Source organism: Neolamprologus brichardi, chromosome 23 (assembly GCF_056152115.1).
Source record: "Neolamprologus brichardi isolate AB-2024 chromosome 23, ASM5615211v1, whole genome shotgun sequence".
NCBI classification, from domain to species: Eukaryota; Metazoa; Chordata; class Actinopteri; order Cichliformes; family Cichlidae; genus Neolamprologus; species Neolamprologus brichardi.
In genome coordinates, this window is record NC_142125.1 from 43,886,767 (window position 1) to 43,903,049 (window position 16,283).

The 16,283-nt window shown below is 42.4% G+C and overlaps 1 protein-coding gene across 2 annotated transcripts; it reads right to left on the reverse strand.

Annotated features, from left to right (window-relative positions):
- Positions 1-1,619: 1,619 nt before the first annotated feature.
- Positions 1,620-11,019, reverse strand: cep70 (centrosomal protein 70). Of its 2 annotated transcripts, none has more exons than XM_087836015.1 (12): positions 10,533-11,019; positions 10,126-10,225; positions 9,671-9,794; positions 8,571-8,751; positions 7,966-8,117; positions 4,820-4,925; positions 4,616-4,738; positions 4,371-4,520; positions 4,076-4,244; positions 2,325-2,433; positions 2,173-2,252; positions 1,620-1,954 (listed from the first exon to the last, which is right to left on the reverse strand). In XM_087836015.1, exons 1-12 carry the CDS (start codon positions 10,539-10,541, stop codon positions 1,893-1,895), a joined length of 1,365 nt encoding a protein of 454 aa, XP_087692141.1. In that variant the 5' UTR covers positions 10,542-11,019; the 3' UTR covers positions 1,620-1,892. The 2 variants fall into 2 exon arrangements, with proteins under 2 accessions (XP_087692141.1, XP_087692142.1); XM_087836016.1 differs by lacking the exon at positions 10,533-11,019 and adding an exon at positions 10,296-10,482.
- Between the last annotated feature and the right edge of the window lie 5,264 nt (positions 11,020-16,283).

Sequence of the window (16,283 nt, forward strand, 5' to 3'; positions counted from 1 at the left end):
TTTAATCACCTTCAGTCATGTGTGTTACTGTAGGGTCTGTCTTACAATGTGAAGCGCCTGAGACGACTGCTGTTGTGATTTGGTGCTGTCAATAAAGTTGAATTGAAAATCTGTTTACATCTTTACTCCGATACAACTTGTTCCTTCTGTGACACCACATTGTTTTTACAACAGATACCGATGTCATTGATGAGTTTTCTCAACGTTTGTCTTCTGGGGTTCTCTCACTTTATAAATAAACAAGTTGACCGTTTTCATTACCTGAACAGGATTTTTTTTTTCACCATCATTTAAACTTTATTCGTTACATTTTTACCATTTTTGTCAGAGTGTTAGTTCTGTTCCAGGTTTTAAAGTAATAGTGACGCCACATGATCAATCATTTTTATATTAAGGAGTGCGCATGCGTCAACCGGCATGCAGCCTGTTTCAGTTGCTCCCGCTTTTCTCTCCATACTTTGTCTTACTTTAGTTAAAGTACTCTGATTCAGATGAACGGCAGCTGCAGAGATGTTGGCCTGCAACACATTTAACAAATATCTTGGGTAACAAACCAAAAACTATCTTAATCAACAATTTCATTGGGTCTGATCCATGAAAACCAGCTTATTATGGGGTTAAAATGTGTCCAATCAATTAAATTCAATGTTATTTATGTAGCACCAAATCACAACAACAGTTTTCCTGAGATGCTTATTAAAAGGATCTTGTTTGGATTGTATTCATGGTGTAAATAGACTATCACACCATTCATCAGGGCCACAACTAACACCAGCTAATGTAAAGTCATCTGGGTGATTTGCTTTCAGATCTCCAATAACATCTGATTTTTTCCCAGTAATATCTTGTTCTTAGAGTCTCCATTATATCCACAAACATTCAAACGAATAAAGAGACTGTTCGACATTCAAAACTGCAGAAATCCAGTTTGTTTCCTGGGAAACTGTTCAGGTGTACAGCTAAATAAAACCGTCCCTCTATCATTGATTACTCCAAAAGTTTGAGTCTTCCTTACTGGAATTAATGTTATTGTAGAAAGACTCAGAGTTCATCATTAGTTTACTTCTTCTTGAATCAGTCTCACATGAATATGACATCTCCTCTTAGTTTCCCTTTTCTCTTCACGACTCTTCATCACAACATAATCTAAAATCCCAGTTTCAGTCGCACATGGTAAAGTCGGGGCTTCTCACATCTCACACTATCTGCTGCGCTCGCACAGCAGTGATAACAATGCTCCTGGCAGTCAGGGTAAAAAGGGCAGGCCTACAAATCCTTTCCATTACTCAGACTACATGAGTTCACATGTTCATGAGTTTGATTATATTCTGATTAGGATTAACCATGATTCAGCTACAAATAAACCATTCTGATGGTAAACCAGCAAAGTGTCCAGTTAAAGCTACTGATCGAGACTTTATCTGTGAAAAACACAATAAGTGTTAATGTTAAATGTTTGTGTTTCCCTCAGTAACACGGTATGCTAACCAGCTTCCTGTGAGGCGTTCGTCCATCACAGCTGCAACAGTTTTGCTTCTCAATGCTTGGGAGTATAAATCTATGAGCCGTGTGGACGCTGCACAAACCAAATGAAGACGCCACAGACATCAAACTGCTGACAAATGCTTTATTCCTCCCATATTTGTGACCTGCTTTTGTTACAGCTGTGCACAGATGTCAAACACAAGTGCTGACAGCACTGACATGATTTTCAGAGACCACACCTCCTACGGCACCATCACGTCGTGCCTTTAACTCATCTACTCCTGCCAGGTGTACAATGGTAAAGTATCAAAAGTGTAAAAATGTGTTGGCATCATCCACACAGAGTGAAAACAGCATCAGCCATGCTTTCAGGGCAGCTTATAAAATAGAGGTTTGACTGATCCAGGTCACTGTGCTGTTCCTGTCAAAGCCTTCAGAGCTGGCAGGATGTCATCTAGGTGGCTCACTCCTGTAACACACAGAGAAAAGTCAGCTCGGCCAATCCCAGCCCAGGATCGTCTTAAATCACATTACAACGAGCAGTTCACAATGATTCTGACTGCGAGCTGGAAACACCACAATCTGTTCATCTCCACGTTTCCTCAGTAATTACTGGATGAGAGTCCTGGATTTATTTCTACCAAGAAGTCATTTCTACATAAAATAAATAGAGTTGGCTGAATTCACCTAGAGTCTGTAAGATTGCTGTAACCAGGGCGTGGAAAGCAGGGAAGAACTCCTCGTGCTGCTTCACCTTCATGATGATGCTGAAAAACAGCAGCAAAGATTGAAGCAGGCCTGAGCAGCTGGTAGTCAACTAATGTGTGAGAACAGCAAACCTGTCGATATCAATGTCTCCCAGCAGCTCAGGGAACCTCGCCATGCTTTCAATGGAGGACACCAGTCTGGACATGTGTTTCACAACCTCAGCAGGAGAAACAGCCCCGTCTGACAAAACCACAGACAGCCCTGTTAGCATGCTGAATGATGCTGAATGACAGTAATCCACTCAGTGTAACATGGAAGACTCTCCTGGTTATGGAAGCAGCATGAAAAAGAAGTCGTTATGAAAGCTGCTGCTGTGGTCAAGGTCAGGAGGAAGATGCTGGTTAGTCATCGAGAACAAAGTCACAGCGAGTGGAGACGTGACACTAATATAACCACACAAAAACAAAGATGACAATACAGTTACACAAATATTCATTTTTGTCAGTCTGCCCCATCTAGTGGCCAAGGCGTGCATTAGGAGTTAACCCTTTAGGTCCGCCAGAGCTTATATTATATGTTTACATGCTGTGGAGCCATTTTTGGGAGCATTTCAAGTTGATATACATCAATACAACCATTATAGCCCAGATTTTAATAAGATGTCTGCATTAAGTGCATAGTAACTACATAAATTGCAAAAAAGTGCAATAAACTACAAAAATATTGAAAATCGTTTTTGTTTTTTTAACATATATTTCTAGTTAGAGAAATTTAAGAGGCTTATCCCTCAAAACTGTAAATACAAAAAAGTTGCACAAAATAGTTTCCCACCACAGGAAATTTATTTTGAGTGTCTTCATAGTTTTATTTTTGAAATACACCAATTTTTATATACTGCAGGAAAAACGAAAATAAATATTATAATGCAAATCTGCAAAAAAGCAGCATATGCATCAAAATAAACTATTTCCAGCAGTGCAATATGAGTCCTAAGCATCCCAGAAACCACACAGAAAGTCATAAAGTCAAAGATAACTTTTAAAAACACCAGTATAGGCTCATGAGGCCCTGATGGTAAAAAACTATATTTCTGCAAAATGACGTCACTTCCGGTTTCGGGCAGGTCATGGCGGACATGTGAAAGTTCGCACTGACGTCTATTCCAACGTAGGAAGTGTTATGAACAGCTGATCGGATCAGCAAAGCGTGTTTCTGGAATATTATGTTTTTGTTGCTGCAAGTGCTTTTTATGCAGTTTTTGCAAAGCTATATGTGGAAGGAAACTGTGACCGAGGACAAGCTGATGGCATAAGATGTAAGTACAACTCCTCCGGTTTCATATGCAAAAAAAATTATTGTGCTAGCTCACGTGGTTGCAGAGCTACCGGGATTTAAAAATAGTTACGCAAAACAGAGCGTGCCCGCTCTGACCGGCTTTAAAGGGATAAGTGTGGGTGATGCTACCTGCAGGGAGCAGCAGTGTTTGGCAGGTCCAGGCCTCTACAGTCACTGCTCTCATGTTCCAAACAGTCATTGTTTTTAGTTTACTTTGAACTTCTGGACAGTGTGTGTGCCAAGAGATTTAATTAAGCACTACTGTGCAGTACTTTGGAATATCTTGGATGTGAAGAACAAGCAGTTCACATCCACATGTTTATACAGTCAAACAATGGATCATCATGAGGACATTAGCACTAGTACCTCCTAGTTCAGGTCTACTCTGCCTCCAGGAGTGAGTTTGCTTATTTTATTGACTCTTAGTTACTTTTAACTTCAGGGTTTCAATCCAAACAAAGAAAAATGTGTCCAGGAGATGCTCTTGAAGCCCAGACTGTCATACTGCGTAAACAACATCCATAACTAGGCACTCTGTGTAAGTCACCTAGATCAAGGATCTCTCGAAGGTTCCTCATGGCATTGGTCGTCTCTCCCAGTTTAGTGTAGACCTCGTTCATACGGGGGTACACTCCTCTCAGAGAGGTGACGTCAAACAGCTTCTGAAAATGAGACACCATGGCCTCCAGAGTGTGTCGAGTGGGGCTTCTGAGGACCTAACGAGGAAAGAAAACGCTCCAATAAGCAGGCTCTGAAGTACACGCTCAGACATGTGAGCCGCCGCAGTGTCGTTCACACAACAGCCTGATGGAGTAGCACAAAAAAGAGCAACAAACTTCTACCTTATCATCAGCCGAGGCGTTTTCCAGCATGGCGTCTACAAGCAGCAACATGTCTCCAACCTCCGCTGCTTCGTCAGTGTTATCACCACCATCACATGGTTGTAAGGGCATTAGTCTGACAGACAGCTCTTTTAAACTGCACTGAAGACCCTACGTACAAGCACGCATACACAGGAAGCTCATCTTCAAAGCAAACGTCACATCCCTAACCTGCTCGAGACAGTTTCGCAGGTTGTTGTTGTTACCTTCAGCAGGTCGAGCTGCTCCGCCCACACTTTCAGTGTAGACAGGACATCCTGGAAGTCCGGGCTGCGCACTCTCAAAGGACCTTTATGATCAGTGACAACTGCACTAATCTCACTCAACAGCTGAAATTTCAGGAGAGAAGAAAGATTTCTGTTATGTCAGGAAAGCAGTACGTGCCCGAGACTCCATCCAGTCACACTTACATGATGATAGTAGACACACAGCCTGGCTTCCCTGGCTGGGTCACTGACGAGCTCGCTCATCTCAGCTGTGCCGTCTTGTTTTGGCGAGCTCCACAGGAAGTTGGCTCTGCGAATGAGAAATGAGATGAACTCCTGGATACAGAAATTCTACTTTAATTTCAGGAACGGGTCAAATTCACTTTGGTCATCTCACACTGTTAAAGTCTGGACAGCAAAAAACTCACGAGACTCATATTTAAACACTATTTGGAGGCTTTTTGTTTGTCACTGGGAGTTCAGTTTCTACTTGGATTGGATTTTGTGTCTATCATGAGTCACAATGCAGCGCATGACCTTTTCTAATGGAGTGTGACTGACGATAGGTCTGCTCAATTAATCTAATTTTAATCTAAATTACGATCTCGGCTTTCAGCGATCATTAAAAATGACTGAGCCGATTATTAGCCCCCCCCACTCGTGCTTTACAGCTGCCGTGAATACTCAGAATAAGACCTCTGAGCGAAAGTTGGATTACATCGTGGAACAGCTCACTGCAGCTGTGAGTTCTCAGAATCGGCTCTCTGAGCACAAGAATGAAAACACCAGTAAGTTTGATACCATCATGGGGAAGCTCGCGGTTCTCCAACGGGAGATTGAGAGACCAGTGTTGAGTGTTAAAGAACAGCTTTGAAATTCTCACAAGTTGTTGCAAAAGAAAAATCACCATCATAATGTGGCTACTCCTTTGGCGCCAGCTGTGGGCTCAAGGGTCAATCGTCAAATAATCGAGATCTCAATTCCAGTGAAAATAATCGTGATCATTTTTGCCATCGAGCAGCCCTAACTGACGATCTAGGAGATGCTGTGGAGGAAACCTTGGAGTTTGTAGGTATATCTTACAGGAGGGAAGCGATTGCAGCTTCTTACATAGTTACTGAAACTTGCTGAACAAACTGGGATAAACATGCATGAATGATGAGTTATTGTGACATGATCCCCAAAGCCTCAGAGGATTTTTCATAGTGACGAAAACAAAACCAGGGTTTAACTGGCAGATTGACTGGTTCTTACAGAGCGCTTTTCTACTCGGAGCAACCAAAGTACACTCACACACATTCAGACTCCAACGGATGCATCGGAGAGCAAGCTGCAGCCACAGTGGGCCTGGGGCCCCTACAGTGGGCCTGGGGCCCTACAGTGGGCACGGGGGCCCTACAGTGGGCACGGGGGCCCTACAGTGGGCACGGGGCCCTACAGTGGGCCTGGGGGCCCTACAGTGGGCCTGGGCCCCTACAGTGGGCCTGGGGGCCCTACAGTGGGCACGGGGCCCCTACAGTGAGCACGGGGCCCTACAGTGGGCCTGGGGGCCCTACAGTGGGCACGGGGCCCTACAGTGGGCCTGGGGGCCCTACAGTGGGCACGGGGCCCCTACAGTGGGCACGGGGCCCCTACAGTGGGCACGGGGCCCCTACAGTGAGCACGGGGCCCCTACAGTGAGCACGGGGCCCCTACAGTGAGCACGGGGCCCTACAGTGGGCCTGGGGGCCCTACAGTGGGCACGGGGCCCTACAGTGGGCCTGGGGGCCCTACAGTGGGCTGTTGTTGTGATTTGCTGTTATATAAATAAATAACAACACTTCCTCCTGATACCAGGACTCACAGTGGGCCATAGAGGGCCCAAGGCTGCTTAACAACAAGCTGCTCTTTACCACATAACTGACTTGGCAGATGTTTACACCCGATTCCCCTCCCAGTACAACCTACAAGGGTTTTACAGTATTCACTGCCCTTCACTGGCTCCACATTTTGTCATGTTACAGCCTTGTTTGAAACTGGATTCATAAAATACAAATTCATAAAATAAATAAATGTAACTTTAAAAGATGAACACTTTTGTTAGTCTGTGAAGGTTGTCAGTCATCCAGGTCATTGTAGTCGGAAAGAAAAGGGTCTGGATTTCTTTGAAGCTGTTTCATCTGAGAAGTTTCTTCAGTTCTAAGAGGAGGAGGTGGAGAGTCCCAGATTTTATTACACCAGTTGCTCTTAGAACTGAAGAAGCTTCTCAGATGAGACGTGAAACACCTTCAAGAAACTTAAAGAAGTCCAGAAACTTTTCTCTCCAAGCTCCTCAGACTGCTCATCTTTAGTTTCTACAACTTGGAGTCCACCTGTAGTAAATTCAGTTGACTGGACACATGTTGTAAAGTAGCACACTTGTCTATATAAGACCCTATAGTTGACAGTGAATGTCAGGGCACAAGTCCTGAAGTCCAAAGAGCAGTCTGCAGACCTCAGAGACAGGACTGTATCGAGGCACAGGGGAAAGACTACAGAACAATCCCAGCAGCACCGATGGTCCTAATGAGCACAGTGGCCTCCAGATGGCTCTGAAGCTCAGACCTGCGCTTATCGTCCAAAACGACAATAACCCTAAGCCCACAGCTGAGATAACAAAGGACTGGCTTCAGGACCAGTCTGTATATATCCTTAAGTGGTTCAGCCAGAGCCAAGATACAAATCCAACTAGACATCTTTTGAGAGCTCTGAAACTCCTAGCAGCAGCCAGGACTAGCCCTCAGCCTCCTAACAGTTTCATCGCCTTGTTTTAAAGTTATTGCATTCACTGAATTTTCAGAAAACCTGACCCCTGACCTTGAAGTCAAGGTCACCAGGATTCAAACGAGCCTCTGATTTGTTTTTATTACATGTAACTCTGGTATCAATTTGAAAATCCTACATCGCATTGTTCTCGAGACATCGCATTGACACTGTGACGTGCACTGAGCTTGGGTCAGATCGGTCTGTTTCCTCCAGGTTCTTCTGCTGGTGCTCTGACTTAGAGGGGTAGAATGAGGCCAAATTTGAGGCAATCTGAGGTCAGATTAAGCCGCTGACTCAGTCAAACGTCCCCAAAAACTCACAGCATGTTCCCGTCTGCATGTCTCAGCACGTCTGGGGCACGGGCCTGACTTCTGAGCACGGGCCCAACAACATGCCATGTTTGACTGATGTGGACAGGCTCACTTTGACTTGGTATTCTACAAAAAGCATGTTGTAGCATTATTTGACATGAGCCCTCCTCTACAGTATGGCTGCCTGCCTACCCTAGACAGTCAGGAACAGACTTTGTTCAATGATCTTGTGTGTGAGGTTTTCAAATATCTTACTGTTGACCTGCAGGAGACCTCTGCTGGGAGGCTTGACGCTGCAAAGCCAATCGCTGCTCTTCTTTTTTGGTGATGAAATGGAGTTTCCTCTGAAGCTGGGTCGCCTCCTCTTTCTGTTTCGACAGCTTCTGCTCTAGAATCTCACACCGTCTCTGAAAGTACGCAGAAGGTTTTTCTTTTACACGGAAACTGCAAACCACTGACACATGAAACATAACATTAATGTTTAAATGTGTGCTCTATAAGAAAACATGCAGTCGATGAAAATAAACAAACACTACACTCATCTTAAAGAGTTCAGGGTAGCCTGTTGAATGTTTGGGAAACAGCTCAAGGTTCAGTGTTAACTTTGGTGACATCATGTAAACTTTAGCAGACACCTGGAGACATCTGCTTATATGAATTATAGTGTTTTTCAGTGTTTTACATGCACAGAGCTGTTCAGCATGACTAAGACTTCCAAAAGAAATTGAATTTACTTGGTGCCGAGTTGTAAGAAGTAACTGTGGCTTCGCGTGCTTGTGCTGTTTGTTTTGACTCTTTGTAAATGCCCTTTTGTTAACGGGAAATTTAAAGACAGTGAAATAAAAAGCTGAATGACCCACGTGTGCGTCCAGTTTTTCCTTCTGCAGCTGCTGTGTGTGGCTGTGCTGCTGGACTGCCTTGCTAAGGTAGCGGTCCTCCAGATCCTGGACTCTGGTCTTCACCTTGTCCAACAGCTCCTCCAGCTCTGTGACCCTCTGACACTGCTGAGCTGCTTGGCTCATGTGCTCCTGAACCTCCATTCTGACGACACACAAAGCAAAGCATCTCTGCACCTGCTGACTGCAGTTTGTGAAGTCCTGAAAGGCTCCTGAATACTTTATGGCAACATGACTTCAAACTTCTATGTAAAATTATTAAAACAGCATCAACGTGTGTTAACAGACCTCTCTGTATTGAATCATATCTGTTATTAATCTCTGTCTCTCTTCCACAGCATGTCTTTATCCTGTCTTCCTTCTCTCACCCCAACCAATCACAGCAGATGGCCCCGCCCCTCCCTGAGCCTGGTTCTGCTGGAGGTTTCTTCCTGTTAAAAGGGAGTTTTTCCTTCCCACTGTCGCCAAAGTGCTGCTCATATGATTGTTGGGTTTTCTCTGCTCTAATTTGGAGTCTTTGCTTGACAATATAAAGCGTCTTGAGGAAACTTATCATTTGGCCCTATCAACATAAAACCGAATTGAATAGAGCTGAACTGTTGGAGAAAAGCCAAGCACCAACAGAAACTGGCCGGCACTTGGTGAGCATACACGCTCCATACAGACTCCATCTCAGCAGTGTGCCTCCCAGTCTCACATTTCATGCCTGTACTGGTCTGTGAGGATCAAGAAATGTGCGTTCCTGATACTCATCTGATGTTGGAGAGGTTAAATGACAGCAGGACAGGTGGTCTACACAACACTGCATATACATTATTGATATCCACCTGTAGCATTGCACATGTGTCACTGAAACAGACCCCAGCTCTCCTAGCCACGTCACAGGACAGTCTGAGGTTCAGTCCGGTGAGATGACATTCGTAACTGCAATAATGTCCTTGGGGTGGGGGGCTATTTACAGTGTCCATGTTTAAACAGATAGTTACAAACATGTTTCACTGAAAACATCACTAAATAACATCCCAGCACCATTTAGAGTGTTTCTTACACAGCGCTGAACTTACTTGAGCTGGTTGTTGGACATGACAAGCTCCTGGATCAGGGCCTGCCTTCTCTCTGAGTCTGTGAGCATCACCCTCAGAGTTGTCCTCAGCTCAGCAGCCGACTTCTTGTCCAGAAGGACCAAATCTGCAAACACACAGACAGCGAATACATTACTCATAAAATCACACTGACAAGCCAAACATTTTTGCTTAAAACTCAAAGTAGAATTTATAAACAAGTAAAGAACAAAAAGACCATTTAAATCATTCTTTTCATTTAAAGTTGCATGTAAATTAAATCTATTGACATTTAACACAGTAACTATATTGTTGAGCCACTTTAATTTTAGTCAGCCTCTTTAATTCTGATTTTTGTTTCCATCTATAGTTGTTACAGTCTCCAGCCTGATACGATTGTTCACTTTCGACCACCGTAACACGTGACCTTTGATAAAGTCTCGTGCTTTTATTCTTACCTGCAGGACTCTTATTCTCAGCGGGATCTGCAAAAAACACCGGTTTAAAGCCATGATGTTGTAAACGTTTGTTCACGTCATCCCACTCCACTTGTTCCTGCTGCAACACACACAAAGCGTCACTGACAGCCGAGTTCAACACTTTCCAGTCAACACAAATACAGCTCTACCTGAAACTGCTTGTAGCTCCACAGATAAACATATGTTTGATTTCTTGACTGTAAAGCACAAGTAGTCCTGAAGTCCATATCCACGCGTAAAAACGTCCCACTCAACGTAAACCCAGCTTTCATTAACAATGCAGCTCGTGTATCTGAGAGCGGTCGCTAAGCAGTGTATGAAAGGCGATCCAACAACCCAGCAGCCTCGGACCACCGTCATCATGCTGTTTTAATAACGGAGCTTACCTGTTTCATCGGTTCAGTCTGCAGAAAGAGATCAACAAGTGTCCAAAGGGCTTCAGCTCTTCTTTTGGCGTCTCAACACAACTCAGTAACCTTCGTTTAACGTATTCTTTAATCAGCCATTCACATTCATTCACCTTAGACTTCCTAAAGTGGTTAAATTAAGTCCTTACTGTAAGTATTTCCTGTAAAAAGTCGATAAATAAACGTCCACTTAAAAATATTAATCGAGCAAACAGGCACAGACTGTGTTAGCAGCACTAGCTAACAAGTTAGCGTTAGCCCTGAACGTTAGCTTAGCAAATATTAACGTAGTGAACAAAGAAGGCTGGTTAATTTAGTATAAGTTACCAGCTGTTGATGTACACTTGGCTAATTTTTAGACATCTCACACAGAAAATATGCTCCTTCCGTCATTCAAATAAGTGCGCGATGATGTCACTATAGTAAACCAATAGGAAGTGGTTATTCGACTTGTTCACCAATCAGCTTACACAAAAAAACTATCCGACAGGGTTTTTTTTTTTTTCAAACAAGTGTAACAAGCAAACTATCCGACTCAAGTGGAAGACAGTCTGGATGATCCCCCATAAATATTTGATTGTGAATAAGGTGAAAGAAGTCTCATTTAAAATTATACATAAATGTTATCCAGCCAGTCACTACATGGTAAAATTTAAAAGGGACATAAATACTAATTGTACTTTCTGTGGGGATCATCCAGAAACTGTGACACATCTTTTTTGGTGCTGTTCTCTTACACAGAGATTCTGGAAGGAATTTAGCAGGTTTGTTATTGTCCATATTTTAAGGGAGTTTTCTTTACGATGGGAAAATGTTTTATTCTGTTTCTTTAAGTTCCCCAAGAAGTATGATAAATGTTTTTTATGATAAATTTGTTAATACTTTTAGCTAAATTTTTTATCCATAAATGTAAGTTCACTAACAAAACACCATATTTCTGTCATTTTTTTAAGGATGTGGAAATGTACATACAATCAATATCAGACTCCACCAACAAAAAGGCTCTCAAAACAATATCTGTATGTGAATTTTTGCGTGTATTCTTATAATTGTTACTTTTTTCTTTTACCCCTGGCTTTTTGTGTTCATGTTCTGTTGTTTTGTATACTTCATCTGTTCGTATGTTGTATACTCATTGTTTGTTAAATAAAGTTTAAAACAAAAAAGCAAACTATCCGACAGGTGTCGTGCCAAGGTAGGTATCCCCTCTCTTCTTCTTCTTCGTCTATCTTGTCAAACTTCAGGCGCATTACCGCCACCTTCTGGGCTGGAGTGTGGATCGGAACAGCCTTTACACCTATGGTCTCATATAAATACTTATTGCTCTTTAAAAACCCAAATATTTCCATTAGTTCCTTTTAAAGGATACTTAACTCCGGCTCAGCCCCTCACTTCCTGGCTGCTAAGCAGGCTTGGGAAAGAGACCTAGGCCGCTCTATAAATGGTCCAGACTGGCAGGAGATTTGTGCCTGTGCCTCTAGGATATCTGTCTGTAACCAGGATAAATCGTTTCAGTTCAAAATTGTGTGATGTATTGATTGTGCATACATCACACCCTCTATAAAACAGATGTAAACTCCTCCCCTGTATGGTGGAAGTGTATTGCGGGGGGGACTTTATGCATTGTTTTTGGTCATGTGTGAAAACTCTAAAGTTTTGGTCTGATGTTGCAAAGGTGCTTTCAGTTATTTTCATTCCTGCTGTTCCTCTGGACCCTCTAGTTCTTATACTGGGAGTAATGGACAATCTGGTTTTCAAAGGCAAACACAAGAGGCTGTTCCAGCTGTTATTTTTCATCCAGAAAGAATATCCTGCTCCTCTGGGGCAGGCTAGCCATCCCAACTAGGAAATCCTGGCATAACATTGTATGGACTGTATTCCCAATGAATATATAACTCGTGTGCTCAACTCCACCTTGGACTCTTTCCACAGACCTGGGACCCATCTCTACGTTGGACCTGTACTGGCATCCTCCTTGTTGCGGGGCTTTCCCAAACTGAATTAATTTGCCTGACTGTTGGTCTTACTGTGATTTGTTTTGATTCCTGGAGGGGTTGTGGTTTACCTCAACTGCCTTGTATGTGCCTCAAAACAGCCTGAGCTAAGTTCTGGTTTTCTTTTGTCTTTGTCTGTTACTATGAAAAACATCCTAATAAAAATATGAAAAACAAACAAAAAAATAAATATTTCCCTATAAACTACACCACCTGTGTCCCTTTGAAATATTTCTTTTACCCTTAATTGAACTCTATTCTTCTGCAATTCAGATTTGAGCATTAGCCTTTCCCGTCTATGTTTCCCATATTCCAACATCACATGTTCAAATGTTTCCTGTGGTCCACAACGTTCACGATTCCCTGTCTCATTCTTGTTCATCTTTTTTAGTGTTATTTAAACCTATGTGATCAAATGAGATCTTCTTTTACTTCTATGACTTCTTCTGCAGTGTCCCACTGCTCTCTGTATACTATAATAATATCTTGTCCTCCAGTCGGGCCTGTAGACTTAAAAAAGGTGGGAAGAGTGCATTCCTCAACAGGGGGTCTGTCAGTACCACAGTGTTAAAGACTGCTTCCACCAACACCAGCGGCTGGCATAAAATACGATGTTCTGGCTCTGTTTCCCCGACGTTTACGGACCGATTGATTAAATGGTGATTTTTAGGATGGGAAGGAAATCCTTCCAAAGCTTTTCGTCTTTTAGTCAAACACAGGATAGTAAGGGTGAATATAAATAATCCACTTTAAGAAAAGATTTTCAGAGAACCAAACAACCCAAAACACTGCAGTGCGTTTTATTTGATCATTATTTCAGTATTCATCAAATCAGGGACTTGACTGTATTTGTATATATTAGACACATGTTACATGCTTAACAGGTAGACCTCACACATTTGGCCTCAAGGGGTCAAAGTGAACAATCTGCAACCAAAGCAGCTCACCTGTTAGTGGCACATGGAGAGGAAAGATTCAAGCACAGAGGGGTCAGGTTCACAGGTGCGCAAAGATGGGGCGTGTCTTCAGCATTAACAGCAGGATTCACATTAACATTTGTGAAAGTAAATTAGTTAAAAATGGCCTCTGTTGGTTGCAGTCCATTCACATTCTCCTCTGAGGCTTGAGATATAAGGTCTACTGAGGTATATTACAATTATAAAAGAACAGCAGGAATCCTGGAAAAGGTGGAATTTCACAGGTTTTAACTGGTAGTAAAAAGGACTACATCATCTGTGCCAACACCACGTCTACAACCAGATATGCTGGATTCCAGAAGTATTGTGATTTACTGCCTCTGTAGAAATGAAGATGTTGGTTTAGTTGAGCTTCGCTGCACAAAGGTTGGTACTCTAGTGTAAGAGGGTTTGTGTAGGAGAGAGGTTTCACTGCTTATGTTGCAGTTAATCTAGTTAGTGCTAGGTATATAGATATCTGCAGCAGTCTTCCAAACGAGACAGTTAAAAACTGCAGGACTTAAAGGCAAGGTGTGTACAGTTTGTGACATTTGGGAGCAACTCCTCATCCTGAAAGGCAAGCAGCCGTCTTTTAAGCAGTGCTGAAGGATCACGTACACTATGGGAGACAGAACATGATTTCAGATGATACAAGACTGAGAACTTGTTTGAGCTGACTGATCATTCGTAGTGTTGGAGATTAATGAAAACAAAACAAATTATCATCTTTGACAGTCACATGCCCTTGAAACAGCTATCGATACCTTGGGATCCTCTGCCAGTCATCTATCGTTTACTGTCAGAAACCTTGTAGTAGTGCTGGATAGTTCCTTCAAATTAGACAAGCAAGTGGCTGCAGTGGTGAAAACCAGCTTCTACCAACTGCGCCAAATCTCTAAGGCCACGCCCTACTTACGACATAATGACCTTGAAAAGCTCATTCATGCTTTTGTAACTTTGAGATTGGACGACTGTAACTCTCTTTATTTAGGCCTCCAGCTTTCCCTCATCCAACGACTGCAACTAGTCCAGAATGCCGCAGCACGCCTTTTAAGCGGCACCAGAAGACATGACCATATCACACCCACCCTCGCCAACCTTCATTGGCTTCCTGTCAAATACCGTATCGTTTTTAAAATCCTTTTATACACTTTTAAAATTTTAAATAACCTGGCACCCAGTTACTTAATTGACCTCCTTGACCAATACATCCCCACGAGAGCTCTCAGATCCTCTAACCAGGGGCTCTTAATGCAACCAGTGTCTCGACGGAAGAGTGGGGGGGTCGTGCTTTTGCCGCACCAAAACTCTGGAACAGCTTGCCGATTGATGTCCGTGCGTCAGAATCCATCCAATCCTTTAAATCACATTTAAAAACCCACCTGTTTAAGCCTTCCAAACAACTTAGTTTTTAACTTTTCCCCGGTTCATGCTTGTTGTCACGTCACCCTTTTATAACTGTATTTCTTTTGCTGATAATTGTATTTCCTGCTCCTTTACTGCTGTAACCCCACAAATGTGGCTCGTCTGTGAAGCACTTTGATGTACCTGAGACTTTTAAATGTCAGAATAAAAGGAGGGAGCTTTCATCAAATGTAGGAGTTCATATACACTAAGTTTATTTTTCATTATAAGAAACTCCAGACGGCTCCATTCTGAGCTGAAGAAGCTTCTGATTGGTTCGTAGAGTCCATGTGAGTAAATTGGTGGCACAGCTGTGGATGCATATAAGGCAAAACACAGAGCCTGTTTCTGTGACATGGGAACATCAAGAGATTTCAACAAAACACCAGGAACAGAGTTGTGGAGCTCCATAAGTGTGGCTCAGTTTGAATACAGTTTGGTGCCATTTACAGTTAAGAAATACAGACGATTACTCTCTTTACTCTTAAAGTTAACAAATATGTTTTTATATTTATCTAAAAAATAAACATTTAGTTTGATTTGATGTTACAATTAAAGTGTTTTTATCTGAAGAGTAAATATCTGGTTTCAACTGTATATTTGATGATGTTGGTGTTTGGCTTGATTGTCAGCACACAGAGAGACACACATGTTAGTCAAATGGTTGTTTGCCAAAACTCATCAGAACATGTATCCAGTGCCTAGTGTAACTTTTTAGATACCATTTGTTACTTTTCAAACTCTATATTTATTAAGTTTTGCAGCTTGTTTGCACAACGAGGATAAATAATTATATAAACGTTTCTGAATCTAAATAGTGGACTTTGGTAGAATTAAACAATAAGTGTAGTGCAGGTCTATGAGGATTTTTAGTGCTGCTATCATCTAGTTCTGATTCTGGTTCTGTTTTGGTTAAGTCCTAAGTAGTCCTGATTTACTGTTGTAGTCCTGTTTTACTTCCAGATCAGTTCTGGGTCTGGTTGAATTGGGGTTTAGTCCCTGTGTCTTGATACAGCCCTGACTTTGTTCTGCCTTGCTGCTTAATTAAAAAACTAGTTTAAGGTGTCCTGCATATGTGATATTTATTTTTTTCCTATATGAAGTCATTCTTTTTTGAACATTAATCTATTAATCTTTCAGTCATTTCTACGCTCACTTCATTTCCTTTGGCTGCTCAGCTCTCACACAGTGGCTCAGCTACGCTCCAATCCCTCCATATTGTGGCCAATCACATGCGAGGATAATGTCATTATGTGAAAAACAGAGAGGGTGATGCGACAGTCAAGTGGAGCATGCGTCTGTCCTCTCAGTAAGTGAGTGAGACAGTAGACAGCAGTGAGGAGGGCTGTGTGAAAGCAAAAAACACAAATATGCCT